Raw genomic sequence first — 20,750 nt, forward strand, 5'->3', positions numbered from 1 at the left:
ATAAAACTGATGGAAAGCATTTTGACAAGGGTATTGTTATTTCATCCAGTAGCCTGAGATGACTCCAAATTTGGATATTACATTTAATGTTTCTGGAACAGATGCTGTTAGGTCTTTTCATAGAAACACAGTATCATCTGCATACGTTAGTAACTTCTGTGCCTCAAGTTGCATACACTTTATATCCTCTTAAGTTTTCACAGACACTGCTGACAATTCAATAGTACACGGGCACCTCAAACATTTTTCATCACAGACTAGGAGAGAGGATGACCATGGAAGCTCATACACCAAAGCAGCGTGGTACCTTACGCATTTATTTCCTGCAGCGAACAGTGCAGGGGTGAGACACAGGTTTATTGATCTCTGCAGCCCTCTCAAAACAGAGGCCCATGTATAGGAAAAATTCTTGGAAGAATCTCACTACCTGATGGAGAGCAATAACGGATCAGGCAGGATTCTCCTGAGCCTCGAAAGGAGAAAGAAAGTGTTTCTCTTTTCCTTAGCAGCCCAACTCCCTCCCCCTGTGGAGTGAAACACACTGTGACAGTACAGCAATGATGCCCCATCTTTCTTTTATTAACCCTAAGGGGAAACTGCAGGTTTACATTTGTTCTTAAAGCCAACTCTGTCAGACAATATAACACCAGGAAAAAAATGTGTGTGTGTGTGTGTGTGTGTGTGTGTGTAGGTATGTATTTTTGGTGAGTGTACAGAAATTGTTGATACTGCTTCTTATTCTGGCCTCCAACATACATTTAGATAAAGTGACCTTTTCCATTAATGTAGGAAGTCTTCCTGGGCTTCCTGAGATTCTGGAGTTATTTAATTTAGTAGGGCAAATAACACTTTAGCTACTGTATTTCTTTGAAGGCCCTCTGAATCATACCTCTCTCATTTTGATGTTTGATGATCTGTATTACATGAAGGTCAAAACATGGACTAAGTCTCAGAATTTCAGAAGTAAAGGCCTATGAGACTGCCTGCTGCTGAGAAGGCATATGCAAGACAACTTGTATGGTAACAGACTGGAAAGTCAGTAAATGCTCCATCAATCAGTTACGTTTTCCTCTTGAAAAAGCAAAATGCAAAAAACAAACTAAAATGAGCAATTTCAGAACATTATTTTAAGTTATATTTGTTCCAACAAATTTTTTGATTTTTAAATGGCTGTCACTATATATACATACACACACACACACACACACACACACACACACAAACATACATATATATAAAATATTTTGGTACGTAACCCAAAATGTTTTAACCTTTTTGTTGGACAGGCAATGTCTCGCTTAATGCACAATTGTATAAATGCTTCATTTTCTGAACATACAGGTCAGGATTTGGCAGGAGAAGCTGAGAAATGTCTCCAGAGGATGAGCTATGTCTACTCTGAAGGCAAACTGCCCAACTCATCTTAGCCACGGAAGCCTAAAGAAGCAAAGCTACTGCACAAGATCAGCATCTGTTTTTAGGCAACAGTAACTAAGGTTTTAGGTCAGGTGCCGTCCTTTTGAACCAGCCATCTCACTGCTCTTGACGCCATGGACAGGAAGCTCCCAGCAACCATAATGCTTGCAGCGGGGACAAATGTTAAAATGCTTCACTGCTATGAATTTATTGACAGAGAACTGAGGTGAACACAGAGTTGAGGCTCATCAGCATAACAAGTTGAGCGAAGAATAAAGGCAGCAAAAAGTCAATTGAATTCTTCAGAGGGAAAAAGGCATTTTAGTCACAATTGTAACAAGCAATTTTTGAGCTTACAACAACAGAATTATTTGAGAAACTAATGAAGAACTACTGCATTTCTGATGTGCTTAGATGGAGCTTCTGACAGAAAACCTCACAGACAGAAATCCTGCTTTTGTTGACAAGGTGCATAATCAATAATTACCTGGTAATTTTTCCAATATTTACCATTTATGTCCTTTTATATTCAGAAAAATCAAAGCTGCATTAACAAATGATGTTTGTGATTGCAAAAACCTTATGATTACACATACAGATGTACATACAAAATGGATATGAAAAACATAAATAGTCACACACACATTTCAACACATACAACTCATCTATCGGAAATCCCTCTGCCCTTTCAAAACATGATTCCTTAAAAACAATTACTGTAAGGTTTAAACAGGGAAAGGACTCCTCTGCTCTCTGTGCTAAGGGAGGGATGAAAGGGCTCCGTTCTGCTTTGAGACTGACATACAACCTAATACGTAATACTCATAAGCATAATCCAAGCACTGCTCAATCGTAAGTTACACCTAATCTACAGGCAATACATATGAAAATACAGTTTGCATGTGTATATGCATGAACATGGGCATGCATGTCTATATAGCCATATTTATCCATAGCATCGTGTAGCAGAATTGAAGAAGCATGAGAACAACATTAGTACCCGTTCTCAGTGGGACTTGCTCTCCTTGCACACCACAGATGGGACACCACAAACTCACACAACATATCATAACTCAGTGGATAAACCACTTCTCCATACTGTCTGTTTTGCTCATTATGACTATAATTATGTAACAGAATTCTCTGAACACTGTGCCATTACTGGAGTTATTAATCATTCTGGTTCTGTTTCAAGCACGTGCTTTATCGCCTGCTGGATATACTGCATTATGCCACAAACTGAATATCAAAGCTAAACAAATCCAAATACACTGTTTTAAGGGCCTCTCAATATAATTTACTCTTTCAATTTAAATTTTGATAAAATAAAAAAATATAATAAAAGAAAAAGCTGGTGTCAATATAGCCGCTGACCTTTACGACTGTAAACAAAAGGCAGTTCTTACCAGTAAACAACTCAGCAAATACGAAACCTGTTTTGCCACTGCTTGGAATAGTCAGTGCTTAGATGACAGACTCTGCATACAAATCAGCTCTTACAGAAAAACAGATTTCTAGACATGTTTGAGAATAACTGCAGGATTTCCATGACCCTAGAAGCAGGCACCATTCAAACCATTTATTTAAAGGTATACTGTACCAAAACCAAAATAGCAATTTTAAAAAACTTTGCAAAAACCACAACACAAGCCACTATTCTAAGATAAAAGTCCATTTCAGAGCATCACGGTGAAAATAACACAAAGTTTCCCTGATTTCAAAAGGACTTCACAGAAGCCCACAAATCTTCATTATAAGACATTCTGGATTTTAAGCTAAACTAAGTCAAGTTTCTAACTTCCTTTTCATTTGAGAACAGCTGATACTAAACTGCAAAGTTCTAAGTTCAGTTGACTTGGATATCTACTACAGTTTATATACACACAGTATATTAGAAAAAATATGAATTAATCACATATCCCTTATAATAAACTAAAAGGCATCATATGGACTATATTATTTTCTTTAATTTAGCTACGTACATTGGACCCCATGCTTTCTCCTTCTCTGGGAGAACCAGAAGTTCATGCTGCCGTGTACCACTGAGAAGAGTGAATTCCTGGGAAACAGCTTTGCTCATATCACTTATATCTACAGGCAGAATATTACTGCATGAGTTTAGAATGAGATTTATTACATCGCTGTTTTCTGCCTTCGAGAGAGTACATGTAGAATAGACCAGTGATCCACCTGGACGCAACGCTTTAACAGCAGACCTGCAAATAATGAAAAAAATATTCACCATAAGAAGTGAGATATTCTGTGGAGGGGGGACAAATAAGACTTATAAATCTAGATTTATAAATAAACATACAGAAGAAAAATAAATAACTTCATAAAACACTCTTAACAGAGAATATAATTGGCAACTCAGGAAACTACCGGCAACACATTTTTGCTTTCTCATTTATTTATGTATTCCCAGTTAACTGAAGGTATTTTCACACAACAATGAGAAGTAGGAAGCAGCATCCATTCAGAGCTGCAGAATATACTTCAAGCATTCATATAGGCAACAAAACTGTAAAAATGCTGCAACTGTGTATACAAACCAGATTATACCACATCAAAAGTGCTAGTTAAATAGTTAGATAGCTTGCATGAACAAATATCCAAACATACATTTGCACTAATAACCTGGACTAATTACGGTACTGTAATTTTATAAACATCTCTGCAATTTCTGCAACTTGGCAGGTAACAGGGCTGTGGGTTTGATTGAGTCACCACTTTTCTATCTGATTTCCTAAGGAAATATGATTTAGCAGACCATATTGTCTGATGGTTTATCTGCCCTTCACCTATTAACCTGTTGATAAATTTTGACTAAACAAAGGCAAAATAGTGGTTTAAGATTTTAAGTTTCATGAAATTTTCATAACAATTGATGTCAGAGGCTCTTTTCAGCTTCCCTGCTGAATCTAATTTTAAATAGACTGTTTACTTTCCATTAAAGCAGATCCCCAAGGTCTTGTTCACAGGGATAAAATGTAGCCTATGAGAGTAAGGAAATGAGATCTGCAATCCATATTCAGCTATTGCAAATTAAAAGAGTAAGGAAGAAAAAAACCCTCAAATCTTCTATCACAGAAGAGCATTCCTCAAATCTGGTAACACCACATAACTGAAAGAGGAAGCTGCACTAAAAGTTCGTTTGCTATTAAAGTGCTCTCTTAAAATAATTCCTTTTAATCATACACTCTGGAGGCTTCAAGGACATAATTGTTCAAAGATTGATTTATATGCCAGTAAATAAACAGATCACCTCATTGCTTCTGGAAAACAGATACCATGGAGCTGAAGCAAATACCATATTAAAACACAAAATTAAAACCAAACCTCTCTTGTTTAAAGACTACAAGAGTATCTCAGCAGGTGAATGCTGTTACTCTACTTGTGCATTCTACAGAGACACCAAGGTTAGTGCTCAGGGGACTGCAAGTGTGTCACAGGGAATTCTGCCTGTGCATAAGGGCACGTCAAATTCTGGAAGCATGGACTCTTGGAGATACACAGTCATGCTGTATGGAAATACACAGAACAATTCTAGACTGGTGGATATTACTGACGCTACTGCATTGACCAAAAAAACTACATGGGAAAACTAAAAAGACAAACCAAGAAAGAAAAAAAACCAAACAAATCTCAAATCAGATGAAGTGAGCAGCTTCCAAATGCAGTGAATCTGATTCATTCCCCAGATGAAAAAAACAATGACACCAAAACAGTAATTCCTCAAGAGACAAGCTGAAGAGATGTTAAGTGTGATATCTGAATGAAAACAGTTGAGAAAAGAATGAAAATACGAGAGGAAAAGACTAGTCCTTTTAACAGGATTGGGCCTTTTCAGGAAAAGAACTGATTAAAAAATAATAATAAAAAGCCTTATCACAAGCGGGATCAAAGCAGCTCTGAAAAAGTTCTGTCCAAAATAGTAAGAAAACACCAGGACAAATGACTGTTTCAGACAGAGATTATACAATTGTGTTCAGCTTCCCAGGTGAAAATTCCTGTGTATTACACCCAATTTCTTTTCCTGGCAATGTAAACGTGCCCTTCTCATTTCTTCTATGACTCATGGTTAGGTTAATCAACAAGCAATAAATTATGTATTTAATTTATTGCATTTTATACTAGCCTAACTTTAGACAGCGAAAGCGAACAGCTCTCTCAACAGATGCTAAAAAAAAATAAAAAAAAATCAGTGTTTAATGCCTTTATTGAATCAGTCTTCAGTAAAAAGATGGAGAATGAGCAGATGGCTAGCACATTTAGCATAAGTTAGAAAGCAGCTCAAGTTCAGCCTATTATAGGTAAAGAACAGGTTACGAAGTACTTAGGTGGTCTGAATATTTTCAGCTTAACTGGACTTAATGAACATCATTCTAGCATACTTCCAAAATTAGCTAAAGCTATCCCAAAACTGCAAGCTTATCTCAGGCCTCTGAGTTCTTTCTGAGAATCTATAAAAAAATTTAAGAATGTTTTATAAAAATGTTGGTAACGGATGACATACATCATGTCACCTTGAGACAGTAAGACAGAGCAGATGTCCTCCTGATGACCCTTCCATATTTAATTTTCTAAAATTCTGCAAATATCCACATGCATTTGAATTACTGAACTCTGAGTAGATTTTTAGTGTGTTCTTCCTACCCCACAAATACATGTATACTCCTTAGCAGTGTACAAAAGCACAAACATTGGTCCTTAAATTGTCTCTGATGTCTCTCCACCTGTTGTCTTCATTTGCATTTGTTCTGCTCCTGCCACAGCTGTCCATTTAAAAGGGCAGTGTTTACGCTGCTTCTATCTGGCCTGTGAGACCAATCAAAATATGCCCAGATGTACCAAAGAAAACTATTGTAAAGCGGAGCAGGTAGCTAACAGTATGTATTTCTGACAAAGTACTGGCAAGAGCTTCAGTAAGTTAGGTAATATTCTGATCTATGACAAATGAAAGCAGTTTTTTAAATGCCTCTTTTGACTACCTGTTTCCTTTGTTTTCATTCCAGCATTTTTAATCTATCTTTCTGAAATTAGTTTGTTCAGGTTTAATTTGTAGCACCGCTTTCTAATCCAGAAGATTGAGCAGTAAAGTGTCTCTTAAGAATTTTGGCTAATATTTGATGCCATCGCACTGTAAAATCCAACACAGCTCATTTACAAGACCTATTTAATATGAAAGGCCTGCATATAGGATCTCCAAGGTTAGCTCTTCCAGGGGACAATATAAAACATTATGCAAAAGATGTAATTATATTATAAAACTGCAAGCACTGTGGCATATTTGGTACAGGAAGACATACATGCTAAATTAAAAAGTCAACTCTTCTCTTGGCTACTGAATGCAACTTTAGAAAATACCAGTGCATCACAATTCAGGAGACCCACTGTAATATCAAAGAGTCTAATATGTTTAATGGTATTTTAAAATCATCAGTGGCCTGGAATTGCAATAGCAGGAACACTGCAGGTTAGATCGAGATTCACCTGCACATCATTCCGTAGAAACTTGCCTGATGCTTCTCATGCTTCCCCCATTTGCTTTAAACTACTCACATTACCACTTTACGGTCACTGAATCCACACTTAAATCCTTCCAGCATATAAGCATAAGAGTAAAGCTGTCAACCAACTAAGAGGGTGGTGGTCATCCCATTCAGGAGCTACTCTAAAACAACTGAACATACACAGATTGCTCCTCTCTTCATTCTAAATAAACACTCCATTTTATTCATATATTTTTTCAGGATGTGTCTTTGGAAACAAAGTCAACAGCACACCTTATTGTACTATGGAAGCCAGAGGTACAAAAGATGTATTAAGGTTATCTATTCTAACTCCACACATTGCAAGAATACTAGATAAGATTTTTTTAAGCAATATATTATTTTAAAACAGTTTTATTTAGTTTGTTTCTCAGGATTTACTTTAAATTTAACAATGGAGGAGTGAGACGCTAAAAATAAACTAGGTAAAATAGAGCAATATGATTATTTAGCACCTTAGGAAAGAAGACCACTCTAGAGCCACATGACAACTTAAACTGAAACACTTCCACATGCAACTAAAATGTAGTTATCTAGAATCCCAAAAAGGGATTTTTCACACTGCAAGAAAATTAAACAACATGATAGGTTGTCATTTTGATCATTTTTAAAGTCTTGGTGTCTCAAACATCCTTTTAAAAACAGCATATAATAACTGGATATAAAAACATTATGGTACACTATTTCATATTATAGCAAGCACCTGCATGTCCAGCCCACTCCTCCTATGCTTGGGTGCATGTTCTGCATGCCACTCGAAGGGTCACCATTAATTACATTGCTCATTTAACCATTTTCCATATTAAAGTAAAAAATTACACAGGTTTTAGGGCAAGTTTAAAACAATGCAACACTTCAACAGTGCCATCTTCTGGCAACTGGGATGTATTTCTTTTCAATATCCTAGTTAATGTCTGATCAGAATAAAATTATCAACCCTTTTATAAGCCATTCAAGAAGTAAAGCATCTCAAAATGTGTTTCCTTTTATCTTGAATCCTATTCTTCTTATTGACTAAAGGCATCATGCATTTCCTTCTTCCTCTTAGAAGAGTCCAGACACATCACAGTCACACGGCCCATATCTTAAAGGTTTTGCTTTGTTTCTCCCAAAGCCAAAGTCAAAACAATAAGGAGATCCCATCTGTGTCAAAATAACCCTTTTTCATACTTTGGTGATGGGCAGTGGCAGAAGCGCACAGGAGACACTGACATGAGTTCAAGTATTCTCTCCATGCCCCAGTCATTATACTTTCTCTACTCCTCTCTTTAATCAAGCTTTGCTGCTGTGGAGAGACAGTGCAGTTCAGAACAACATAGTAACAACGACAGCAACAGGAAGTGAATGTGTTTTCTTGCAGCATTAGATTTAAGTACAGGCATACCTTGGAGATATTGTGGGTTCAGTTCCAGAACACTGCAATAAAGCGAGTATTGCAATAAAGCAAGTCACACAATTTTTTTGCTTTCCCAGTGCATATAAAAGTTATGTTTACAGTATCCTGTAGTCTAAGTGCGCAATAGCACACTTTTATGTCTAAAAAAACAATGTACATAACTTAATTAAAAAATACTTTATTGCTAAAAAATGCTAACCATCATCTGAGTCTTTAGCGAGTTGTAATCTTTTTGCTGATGGAGTAGCACTTCTAATTTCCTTCAAGGACTTTTCCTTTGCATTCACAACTTGGCTAACAGTTTGGCGCAAGAGGCCGAGCTTTCGGCCTGTCTCGGCTTTTGACGTGCCTTCGTCACTAAGCTTCATCATTCCTAGCTTTTGATTTCAAGTGAGAGACATGCGACTCTTCCTTTCACTTGAACACCTAGAGGTCATTGCAGGGTTATTAACTGCCCTGATTTCAATATTGTTGTGTCTCAGGGAATAAGGAGGCCCGAGGAGAGGGAGAGAGATGGGGGAACGGCCGGTCGGTGGAGCAGTCAGAACACACACAACATTGATTGATTAAGTTTGCCRTCTTATATGGGTGTGGGTCGTGGTGCCCCAAAACAATTACAATAGTAACATCAAAGGTCACTGATCACAGGTCACCATAACAGATATAATAATAATGAAAAAGCTTGAAATATTGTGAGAATTACCAAAATGTGACACAGAGACACAAAGTGAGCACATGCTGTTGGAAAAATGGCGCCAATAGACTTGCTCGATGAAGGGTTGCCACAAACCTTCAATTTGTAAAAAACACAGTATCTGCAAAGTGCAATAAAGCGCAGCACAATAAAATGAGGTACGCCTGTACTACTCAGTGCATACACCACAACAATGTATCTAAGTTAAGATTCCGTATGTTTAGCTGTGTAAATGCTCAGCATAATTAAAGAAGGGAGAATTTTAATGCAGGAAACAAAACCCTAACTTCTACTGTATTACTAGGTGATGCATTAATGTTACTAATGATACAGTGGTATTCTGCCTACTTATAGAAAACAATTTTTGCCTGTCTTAAAACACAAAAACAATTAACAGCACACTGAATAAAAAGTAGAAATAGCTTTGTAATTACTTTTCTAACTCTATGTCAAAAACTTTACATTTCAATGAAAATATAGAGGTGATGAGGTGACACTGAATATGTGAGGAAGGAACATCAGTTTTTTTCAGTAATTCACAGCATTTACTACACATTGCATGAAAAAGATGTTCTTTTAGAGAAAGAAAAAAGTGAATTATTCTATGAGACCATGTCACTAATCTTCACATACCATGGAAAACAGAGTAACTTGTGACTTAAGCTTTGTTATAGTTGTGCCTTAAGTTTTCACAAAAAGTTTTTAACATTTATTCCAAGAAAGAAATATTTTCAGAGGTCTGGACTTGAGAATATAATGCAAGTCCAGTGGCATGTTAGATTAACCAGGGTTGCCAATACTACCTGACGACTCAAGGGAAAACATCAATCTCATTTTACTTCCCACACGTGCTGATCTGTAAGCCACAGTACAAAGTGGCTGCATGATCAGCAATCTCTGCTCCAGTGAAGTCCAGGACTGAAGCACCAAAACAAACAAGGATCAGAAGCTTTATGAAGGTGCTTGCACAGCACCTGCTTACTTACACTTGACATTAACTAATGGTGTAAGTTCCCATTATTCCAGAAAATTAAGTTCAGAATATTTCAGTTGAGGCTTTATTTTCTTCCAAGTAAAACATGTGCACAACCCTCCCCCCACTCTCCCCCAAACATTTCAACAAGAAATAAAATACTTCTGGTAACCTTTTCTTACAAAGAACAAATCAGCAATTTCAAATACCATATTATGACCAACATTCAAAGCAAAACAAAGTTCTTATTCATTATACCTTGCCATTGGACTCCAGTTGCACAGGGGATATAACAGAAGATACATATGTAATGGACAGCCAGACATTGTTCCTTATATATTTATAAGTAATGCAGGGATTCAAACTTTGCATTAACTAGGAAGAATAAAGTGTTTCCCTATTTTCTCAACCCAAATATAATGCTTCACTCTGAGTTCTGAAAAATGAGAACACATACAACTCTAAACAAATCAACTAAGAAAATAAAAACACGGTGCAGGCTTGTTTTGCCACCAGTAATTCAAAGCACAGAATATTTAGGACCCTTCAAATTTCTTATGCACCTAGAACCCCCTGAAACTCTGCTAACTTTGTGTGTGTGTGTGCACGTCTCTACCTATTCAAAACTAACAATCTGCCTTGCAGTAAACTCCCAAGAAGAAAAAGGGGGAGGGAGGGAGGGAGGGGGGGAGGAAGTCAGACATGGCGTATCTTTAAGTTAGTTTGAGCTCCTCTGGACCAGAACTCTATTGCACACCAACTAGAACTGTTTAATTACTGTGAGATGTTGTGTATAAAGGAGTTAACAGTAGTGTGAATACCTTCATTGCATTTTCTAAATCATATTGTTTGTTGTTGTTTTTTTAGCTGAACCCTAACTCATTTTTTTTCAGCTGCAATAACTGGTCTAGGAATAATCACAATATCCATAAGAGTTTTACCATTAAGTTATCATGCACTCAGCCTTAACCCTAAGTTTAATTTTTATCTGAGAACTGATACCATTGGTAGATTCACTTATTGGTATCACTGCATTTTGTGCTGGCATTCAGTCACAGGAAATGACCATTCCTCACTTACTTTGCAATTTGTTTTCTGCATGAACACTCCAAATAATAACAAGATTTGCAGTGTGTTCCTATATTATAGCACTCAGCAGGGATGCTTTGGTTATGGCATTAACAATCATTATAATCTCAATTTCCTTCAAATCAGTGGTGCCCTCACTACTTATAATTTGCTGTTCAGTGTTTATGCCACTTATTTACATTTTAAATTTTATTCAGACTGGAGTAGGAAGATAGTTGAAACGGTTTCAGCATTTCTATCAAATCCACTTTCTTTGAAGCCTCTATGTACTTAATAAATTACACTGTATTGCAAAAACACTTTTTCTTCCCTGTCTTCCTCCCTGATTTCCCCAGCTTCCCCCCCAAAGCTGATTTGCTTCAAAGATGCAAGAAGACAAGTGAATTACAAGTGAAACATTTCCATAACTAAAAAGAAAGAGGAAAAGCCAAATTTTGGGCTGAATGTCACTTGATAGAAATGAAAATAAAACTCCCTTTTCCATTTCACCCCTCTTGTGAGTGTATTCCCTCTTTGAATATGCTCCTTATACTTAAGTACTACAGCTAAAGTAATACTTGGCCCATGTACTTTAAGCTTCATCTTCAAATCGCACAATATTTATTACATTACTTTTAACAAAATTTCTGGGATACAGATTTATACTTATTCTTCTTTTATAGATAAGGGAACTGAGAAGAGAAATGTCTATGAGCATTAAGCACAAGGTAATCTGAACAGATAAATCAGGGCTAACTGTGCATGAGATGACTCAAATAAGATGTAGCATAGCTGGATTAATGCATTGGTTCAACCTTACCAAATATTATCAAAGTATCAGAGCCAGGCTTCAAACCTAATTTTTGATTTATAATTATCTACACTGGCCATAAAAATGATTTCATCATTTCCATTTTTCAATTACATTCAGGATCTGAGACTTCATTAGTATTGTGAATTCATTCTAATGGGATAAGATAAAAAGTACAATAAACATCCAGCACACAGCTATACCATTTACTAAGTATATGTCAAATATCTGCCTGGATGTGATCCTGTACAATGTGCTCTAGGTGACCCTGCTTGAGCAGGGGGGTTGGACTAGATGATCTCCAGAGGTCCCTTCCAACCTCAGTGATTCTGTGATTCTGTGATTTTACTGTATACACCTTATAATCTTTACAGCTTGAATCTAACCATTCATTTCATATGCTCCAAAATCTTAAAAAAAAAAAAAAAGCCTCATGCACATAGACTGTTGAATCTACGTAACTACTTAGAGCTACAGTGAGTGACAAAATGGAAATCATCATCCTTTTACTTCAAGTTACATATCAAAAACATTTTGTCTTACTGCCGTTGGTATAGTAGAGCATAATTTCAACAGAGGCAAAAAATTCTTCTAGATTTAGGACCAGTTCAATTAAATACGATTTGAGGTGGCAGGAATGTTTCCTTTTTCAAAACAAGGGTCCTGCTGTCAACAGTTCTCCACTTCAGGATTAAAATCTGGAGTGATTTATGTAAATTTTCAAAATTTCACTGCATGATATATGCTTTCTTTTGTTAGAGGTTCACAAATTGGATTTTATATGACAAATATTGAAAAGAGAAAACTGAAAGAGGGCAGTGTTTTAAATGTGATTGATTTCTTCAAAGGAAACGGGTGACATGATGCATTACTGCAATAAGACACTCATATTTCTGTTATAAATCATAGGCTTCTGCTAGGCCTTTTTTGACTCAAGTCTTACAAAACTATCTTGAACTGCTGCAATGGGAACTTCCCATAAAAGTTTTTTTTTGTTGTTGAAATAATACATTATTTTTTCCCTCAATTTGCTTTGACAGATGGGTACTTCCAAGGTAAATCATTGTGCAGCACTTAAAAGTTTATTATTTTATCAATACCTATACAGCATTATAATAGCTCCACAAACTGTTTTTGGAAGGAAACATAATTCTACTTTAATCTAACTCCTAAAACATTTTAACTTTTGTGTATAATAGTGTATTATTRCTATTATTGGTTCATTTTGTAAAATAATTTTTTAAGAAATCAGTTGTAGGCAACTTTTTACTCATTTTCAAGCTGAAAGTTACGAACCAGCAGAAAACATGAACTTTCATGAGACTGAAGGCAAGACTCACAAGACAGTAACTTCAAGCATGACTGTTACTTTACAAAAAATACTCAAGTATAGAAGGCATTAAGGAGAAATCATACTACAGTTTTTCATGTTGTAGAAAAGAAAGTGTTTCAAATGTTTCGCAAGTGCTAGCCTATGGCTGGCATCATTTAAAAGTATAATACATTACAACTTTGATTTGGATTATTGGGTGGATTTTCCCAAAAAGCAAACAAAAAAGCCCTCCAAGTCCCCCCCCCCTTTTTTTTTTTAACCTTTTTTAATAATCATCCAGCCTGGAAGACGGCAATACCCTATCAGTTACAACCAGTAGTGTTTCTTGCTATAAACACTAAAATGGGCATTAAATTCAAGCAGTTAAGAACATGCAACAGTAGACTCAAATGCTTCATATAAACGGACCAGGAAACAAATTCTGAAGCAGCACTATCTAATGATCAGCTGGTAACCAGTGCTGACTGACAGCTCTGTGATCAAATAGACTGTAATAAAGAACCATATTTGATAATTCTGCTGAAGAACAAAAAAGAAACACGCCTGAGAAAAAATGCCCAGCTTAGCTACTTTTTCAGATGGTTAAAAAAAAAGGCAGTAAAAATTCTGTGCATGTTTTTGCTTCACCTGGGGAATATTTCTGGAACCATTTTAGCTGTGTCCACAGAAAGTATTTTGATAAGATACCAGGCTGTTTTGAAACATCTATAAATGGACCTGTATGTTAACAATTGAGTTAACAGGACTGCAGAGCAGTATGTTAGTAGAGGATCTAGACCTCACTACTTACATTACCCCCCACAAAATTTCCGTATTCAAATTACCCTAGATTAACTTCTATCTAAACAGCAATTGCAACAAGATATTCTTCACTTATTCATTTTGTGAAACTTAGATTTGGATATTAAACATGACAAACCTTGCCCCCATATAATTTTCATTAACTAGAAGAAGCTCCTTTAATAACTTTTCTTTGCACATCTCACCTTAGCAGCTGTAATTGTAGAGAAGATAACTCTTTCCTTTGTATTAGCCTAAGCATAGTTTGCTGAATATCAGAAGAGAATAGCCAACTTCTGTCATTTGAACATGGAGCATCCACCAGTATCTATACGACCAATATGAGCAAACAAGATGATTAACAACAAAAATATTGACTTTCTGAACACTGTATGCCAAAATCTACTCAATTCATTTTTGCAGACATTTAGAATGCCCTTTTTATTCTCCATTTTACAGGCAAAAGTTATCTATTTATTATTTTGAAATGTTTTTGTAGAGTTCCCAAGGGAAAAAAAAATGGAAGAAATTACTACTCCACAAGGTTCCTCCACCTGAAAAACTCTCACACTTGTTCCCTCCCCCTTCCTAATTACATATCATGCAAAGAACACAGCGATAAGGTCTTCAGAATTCATTAGCATCACACCATCTAACACATGAACAAATGCACAATAAGCTTCACAGAGTGATTCCTGAGGCTCTGCAGAGCCTGTTTGTGACCTTGTTTCCCCCGATAAGCCAAATATTTCTACTGGGTCTTGAAAAAGAAGAGAACAGCGTAGGAAAAGAAAGAAGTAAAATATGGAAATACCATTTGCTAATATGTAATAATGTTACCTTGTCATATAATTCGGGATTGAGATCTCCAATCTGTCTGCCGTCTAGTTTAGAAACAGTTATTGAGTTGATCAAAGGATCTGGGATGAAGGATTCTAGTGTCTGTTTCAACCATCTTGATCTCAAACCATCATACTCATTACAGTGAAACTGACCTTAAGAAATTAAAAACTAAAGTAAACATTCTCTGTGATTTTTACAAATATAAGGAATTAAAACAATTTCAGAAGTTTTACTATTTTTCCAGGACTTCCACAGAGTTCACGCACTATGTGCTTATGTTATTGCACACATTATAACACTGCTGGATATTTACAAACCCTAGTAAATCTCAACACGTTCCTACTGAGCAACCCACTAATACTTACTGTGGCAGTAGACTTCCAAAGTAAAACAAACTTTAAACATAACCCACATCCAAAGAGAAGTGCCAAGTAAAAAATTTTCTGGGCTCCTTCCACTATCATCTAAAGAAAGGACATGCCCTTAATTAATTAGTTGATTTTTTTATTAAATAAAACCTCAGTTTTGTGTGTCCTAAGCCCATCAATGCAACTCCTTATTTGTTTGAAATTTAAGCCAGAAGTGTTTTAACAAAAGAATATTGGTTGCATTTACGTTTAACAATGTAGCCAGAGTAGTTACCTGTTCAGAAGAAACACTGCTGTTGCTTGCACCAAGGCCAGGAATATATCGCATCACATTTTCCTCTTACTTTATAAAAAGGACAACTCCTTTCTTTAATAAAATTTCTATTTTGATGTCTCTGGACACTGTGGTTTGTCCTATACACTATTTTTGCCAAAAACAATAGGGTATGTCAGAATCATACCGCTGAGGTATAGTCAGAATCAACTTCCTTATATCTTACTCACTTTCATGAGCAGCAATTCAGAAGCAGCCATGGGATGTAAGTGCTTTTTTCATACCTTTTAAAAGGGCCACCCACATTTCATTTACCTTGTAAACAGCACCTCACTCCTCTAGAAGAGGGAGAGAGCCAGCCATAATCACCAGATACAGGTGTTTATAGTAATTTTCTCACCCTTAAGAAGATACAGTGCTGCCAACATTTCAAGACAGTTACTACCCAAGCTAGCATATAAACTTGGAAAGAGCAGTCTCATATTATTTGAACTCCTTGGCCTGGAAGGACCGAGTAGCAGCTTTCTGCTGCCTTCTCATGTGTTGTGACCCTCTTAAGTGACCTTGTGCAATGTCTATGAGGATTGAGACACAAAACTTAATAAATGTTAATATAGACCAATTCCTCATCATAAGCTTTCTCCCTCTGCCTAGATCTTACATATTTAATCTTTTATGTCCCATTTTACATCTGTACACTTAAGTTTACTTACACTATTTGCATAGCACTGGCCAGACAGGCAGCAAAGAGAGAGAGAAAAAAAAAAGGATTTTAAAATTGCAGAATACTTACCTCCCTGTGTCAAGAAGTCTACAAATGATTTTAAGTAGTATCTTGAGAAGTAACAATAAATGAATCAGCGGAGAAACAAAAATGTAGAGCTACTCTCCTTTTGTCTGTCAGTCTGCAATAATCTGTATTCGAAGAACTACAGCATTTTTCATCCACTTTTAAGTAAACAGACATCACAAAAAACCTTACCAAACAACACGAGACTACTCAGATTTACTAGACTCAGACTACCTAGGTTGATTTTTTTTTTTTTTAATCTAAATCTTGTACAGAATGCAAACGCAACTAAAATAACCCAGACAATAAAGTCAGAGACTGGGTACTAACAGCTAATAACAACTCGATGTGTTACCTGGATAGGCACACTGTAGCATAGCTACTGATTTACCCCCTGGAGCAGCACATACATCCAAAACATCTTCCCCATCTTTCACCTCCAATGCCAGCACTGGCAAGAGTGAAGCAGCATTCAACAGGTAATATTCTTTCAGTTTACCAATCTGGTGTTTCTGTGCTGGGAATCTCCTCGGAGTTCTACTGATGTAACACTTTAATGATCCTGGCAGATAAGGCAAAGTTTCTTGAAAGAGAGGACGATATCCCTTCAAACATAAAGTGTTCTCCAGCTCTGAGGACCAACTGAACTTGTTAAGAAGGACAGCATGCTGCCAGCACAAGGGGTGTGTGAGTACATCCCTGGGTTGAAAAAAAAAGGAAAAGCTGTTTAATAGCTTGACAAATGAAATTACGTTTCTATAATGTGGTGGTAAGCCTTTCTTTACATAGGAGTAACAATTTCATCATGGCATGATTTTGCTGAAATCAAAAAGGAATCATATCATTTTGATTAGATATGATTAAGAAAAGCATCCAGGAAAAGAATTTTAATAGGAAATCAAGCCACTATTTTCTATAATTACTGTCTTTCAAAACATTATCTCCTAAAACAGAATGTTATTTGTTTTTCCTAATTCTTTAACAAATGACTGTAGAACCTACACATTATGAAGTTTAATGCTGTAACTACAAAGGATTTCCCTAGGGGCCAAGAACAACTGTCATATCAGTTGTCAAAAATCACAACAAAAACAAAAATCACATTGGCTTTGTAAGGGTCATTCCAGCCAACTCTGCATATGTGCATTTCTAAAACACATTTTTTACAGGTGTTCTTTTCTACATTTCCATTTACGTTCTGCAAATATTGGGTCAGGAAAACTCAAGACAACAGATATTCCTGGAAGACAATCAAAAAGCAGTGTTTATATGGTAGAAACAAGCCTGTTTAAATTTCTGTTCGCTTTTTACAGACCTTGTTTTGTGAATATTCCCATTCCCCATTTTAATTCCCCTCTATATTTTTTCACATTTAGCCTGAGGAGTATCATATGATACTTCTCAGCAGTATTCACTATCCTAAAAGAGAAAACTGCATTGATGCAATCCAAAACAGCTTTTAAGTTTATTCAGTTAAGCCAATGTTATGCTTCTATGTATCTACATTTTTACAACAGAGACACTTATTTTAAACTACTTTTTAATCCAAACATGCTAAACCATCARGGCACTCAGAGTAATCACATGGTAACTAATGCTCTGATCATATAAGATGTTTTTCCTTTTGAACCAGAGCAGTGAATTTTTTCTGAAGGGCTCTTCCGCTGGCTTTCCTATGAGTAATAACCACCAGCCAGCAGGGAGAGAAAGATGTCCTCTCTCAACGCCACAGCCAGTTTTTTAGCTGCTGTGCGATCAAGGCCCAAATTAAATGATGTCACTTTCTGTACAAGTAAAGAGCCATTAAAATTCAATTTCTTCTAATGAAAGAAACCAGGGGAGGTACTTCACTCCTAATATCTTTGTCTCAGTCTCTTAACATACTATAAAGCTGTAGAACAAATGCTAACAGCTGCTGTTAAGTATACAGGGATGCTTTTTTGACCATGGTTTTATGAAATAGCTAACTGAAACAGGTAAGATGGCAGTCTCTTTCTCTTTACACTACATACACATACAAGTAACACAAGATTAACCACCACAAAAAGAAGCATGTCAAGGCAAAAACAAAAAATTCCAAGTATGTTAGTCTTCTACTATTTCATACTGCTACTCTAAATTGAAAATAGTTGAACCAGTTGTTATATTCTATGATTTCTTGCAGGAATTTTATGAAGCACTTCAAACAAACAGAACACTCTCCCACACACCCAAAATAAAACAGACCTGACTCTGGTCCATGTATCTCCCAGTTCCTTTGTGTACTGCTTCTCAAAATGATCCAAAACAACTTGACAAATCTGCCTTTGAAGCTTCCCTTTTGTTTTATTCTCCAGCTTCAGAGAAAGGAAGAAAAAAAAAAGCAGTAAGAAACACAATTATTAAAAAACACAGTTTATCAACTTAAATCAACTCAGTATCAGTGACACTAAGATGCTCGGATATCACGGTCATATAGCACATGCAATCAAAACTGGTAACAGAAATTTTAGAGAAAAAAATTTATAGAAAAAACAAGTTAGGCTAGTATAGTCTCTTCTTCCCTACCCATGAAGAGGTAATTCAAAACTTGCTGACAATACTCCTTTTACATACCAACTAAGCTAACACAGTGGTTCCTGGGGCTCTGATATATCAGGAACAAAATAAGCTAAGCCTGATTACAGAGGTTGTTTCCTAGAAATATAATCACCTCTGCCAAGACATATCTCTCAATGTGCTTAACTAAAAGAAAGAAATTAATTTGAATCATTGTGCAAGTGAGCTGGAGTAGAGCCACAAAGCACTGCAGTTAACTAGTTTATTCCAGGAGAAAGGAAAAACAATTAATTCAGTTACACTTTCTGGTTTGTTCTTTCTTTAACCTAAGAACATCTTAAGTCTCATTTTAGGGGGGCGGGGGGGAACTTTTGGTCTCTAAACAAACTCATGCTATTCAAATGGAAAACTTTAAGGGAGAAATCTAAAATTTGCTGGGTTTTGCTCTCTAAAGGTATACAACCTTTGCCCGCCAACCTAGCACTATCATTCTTCCTGTTTTCCTCCTTATACGTCATCTGTAGTTCACCTCTAAACAGAAAAACTTAATGAAATGTGAATGGCCTTTTGACTTCAATGAACTGCTAATCTTGGAGTTACTTCTGTTGTTTTCTAATTTCTTAAGTGGGAAAGGTGAATAGCATCGTACAGATGCCACTGAAAAAATTAGCTGAAATGACCAGGCAGGTACAACCAACGCTGTAAGCAAGCTAGAGTGATTGATCCCTTAGCATCACCGATGATGTGAAAAATCAGGGATTAGCTGTCAGGCTTGCTTTTGCAGTATCTGGAAGAGTTCTACTAAACTAAAGCAGATGCCCAACCCTACTCATGTTTAAAAAACTAGCAAAGATTTTGCTCTCACAAAATTAATATCACAGTACAAAGTGAACTTGTGGGCCAGAGTTTTTAACTTTAATGTTAAGCAAATCCTATACTGGAATGCCTGCAGTGTAACACAAAGGGAACCTCCATTGTATCACATTTAAAGGTAGACACAGACAGCATCAAGGACAAAACTGGGTAGAAATTTTCGATACAAAGCACCAAAATTAAAGATATACATGCTTAATTACAAAAGGGATAATAAAAGCATACGCAGGAGTTTGGGATTTATGTGGTTCAGGTCATGAGATCTTACTGGAACTTCTTCTGCAGATATAAACACATGAGTGAGTCTCCAGAGGGCTTGAATTCAAGAGTGGCTAATTCAGATGGAATGGGACTTAAGAAAAACGTGAATCAGCTTCAACGTTGACAGAATTCGGAAACGAGAATTCAATTAAATAAAACAATTCAGTAAATATTTTCATTATAAAGATCTTAAAAAAAAAAAAAGCTGAGCAGTGGATGTTTGTAAACAGGCAAGGGGAACACCCAGCGTCTAAAGTCAGGACTACAAACCTAACAGCTGGGGGCCGTTATCAAATTAAAAGCTGACATAAAGACACCGCATTAAAGAGCGCTTAATCAAACCCTGCAGTCAAGCACCGTTGCTGCTCCGCGCGTTTTGGACGCCGAGCACCTGCAGTAACCGCCGTTCGCCRGCACGCGCGCCCCGCCGCCAGCCTCGGCCAACGGCCGCGAGAGCGCGGGCGCGGAGGGGGCCGGGAGCCGCCGCCATGATGGCACAGCGCCGCGGGCACCGCACTGCCCTSCCCTCGCCAAGCCCCCGCTCCAAGTCACCCCTCGACACCCCAGCGATGAATGCTGCAGTCTCGAGCTGCGAAGCTCCATCAGTCCGGGTTGCTGATTTTTTCCCCCCCGTATAACACGCCGGTTAGCTGCCCTTAAACCACGCTTTCTGGGCCCCCAGTGTGCCCGCGGCGCTCGGCCCCGCGCCCCCCACGCCCCGAGGCGCCCCGCCGCCCGTCGCGGGGAGGCGCCGGGGACGACACTACCGCTCCGGCAGCT

The 20,750-nt window shown here is 37.1% G+C and overlaps 1 protein-coding gene across 1 annotated transcript; it reads right to left on the minus strand.

Annotated features, from left to right (window-relative positions):
• Positions 1-1,599: 1,599 nt before the first annotated feature.
• On the minus strand, positions 1,600-20,573 carry NSUN3 (NOP2/Sun RNA methyltransferase family member 3). Its single transcript, XM_026075973.1, has 6 exons — positions 20,362-20,573; positions 18,525-18,650; positions 16,654-16,997; positions 14,864-15,018; positions 14,230-14,351; positions 1,600-3,632 (listed from the first exon to the last, which is right to left on the minus strand). The coding sequence occupies exons 1-6, from the start codon at positions 20,571-20,573 to the stop codon at positions 3,368-3,370; spliced, it is 1,224 nt and encodes a 407-aa protein (XP_025931758.1). The 3' UTR covers positions 1,600-3,367.
• Between the last annotated feature and the right edge of the window lie 177 nt (positions 20,574-20,750).

This window comes from Apteryx rowi, unplaced genomic scaffold, assembly GCF_003343035.1.
Source record: "Apteryx rowi isolate R43461 unplaced genomic scaffold, aptRow1 scaffold_418, whole genome shotgun sequence".
Classification (NCBI taxonomy): domain Eukaryota; kingdom Metazoa; phylum Chordata; class Aves; order Apterygiformes; family Apterygidae; genus Apteryx; species Apteryx rowi.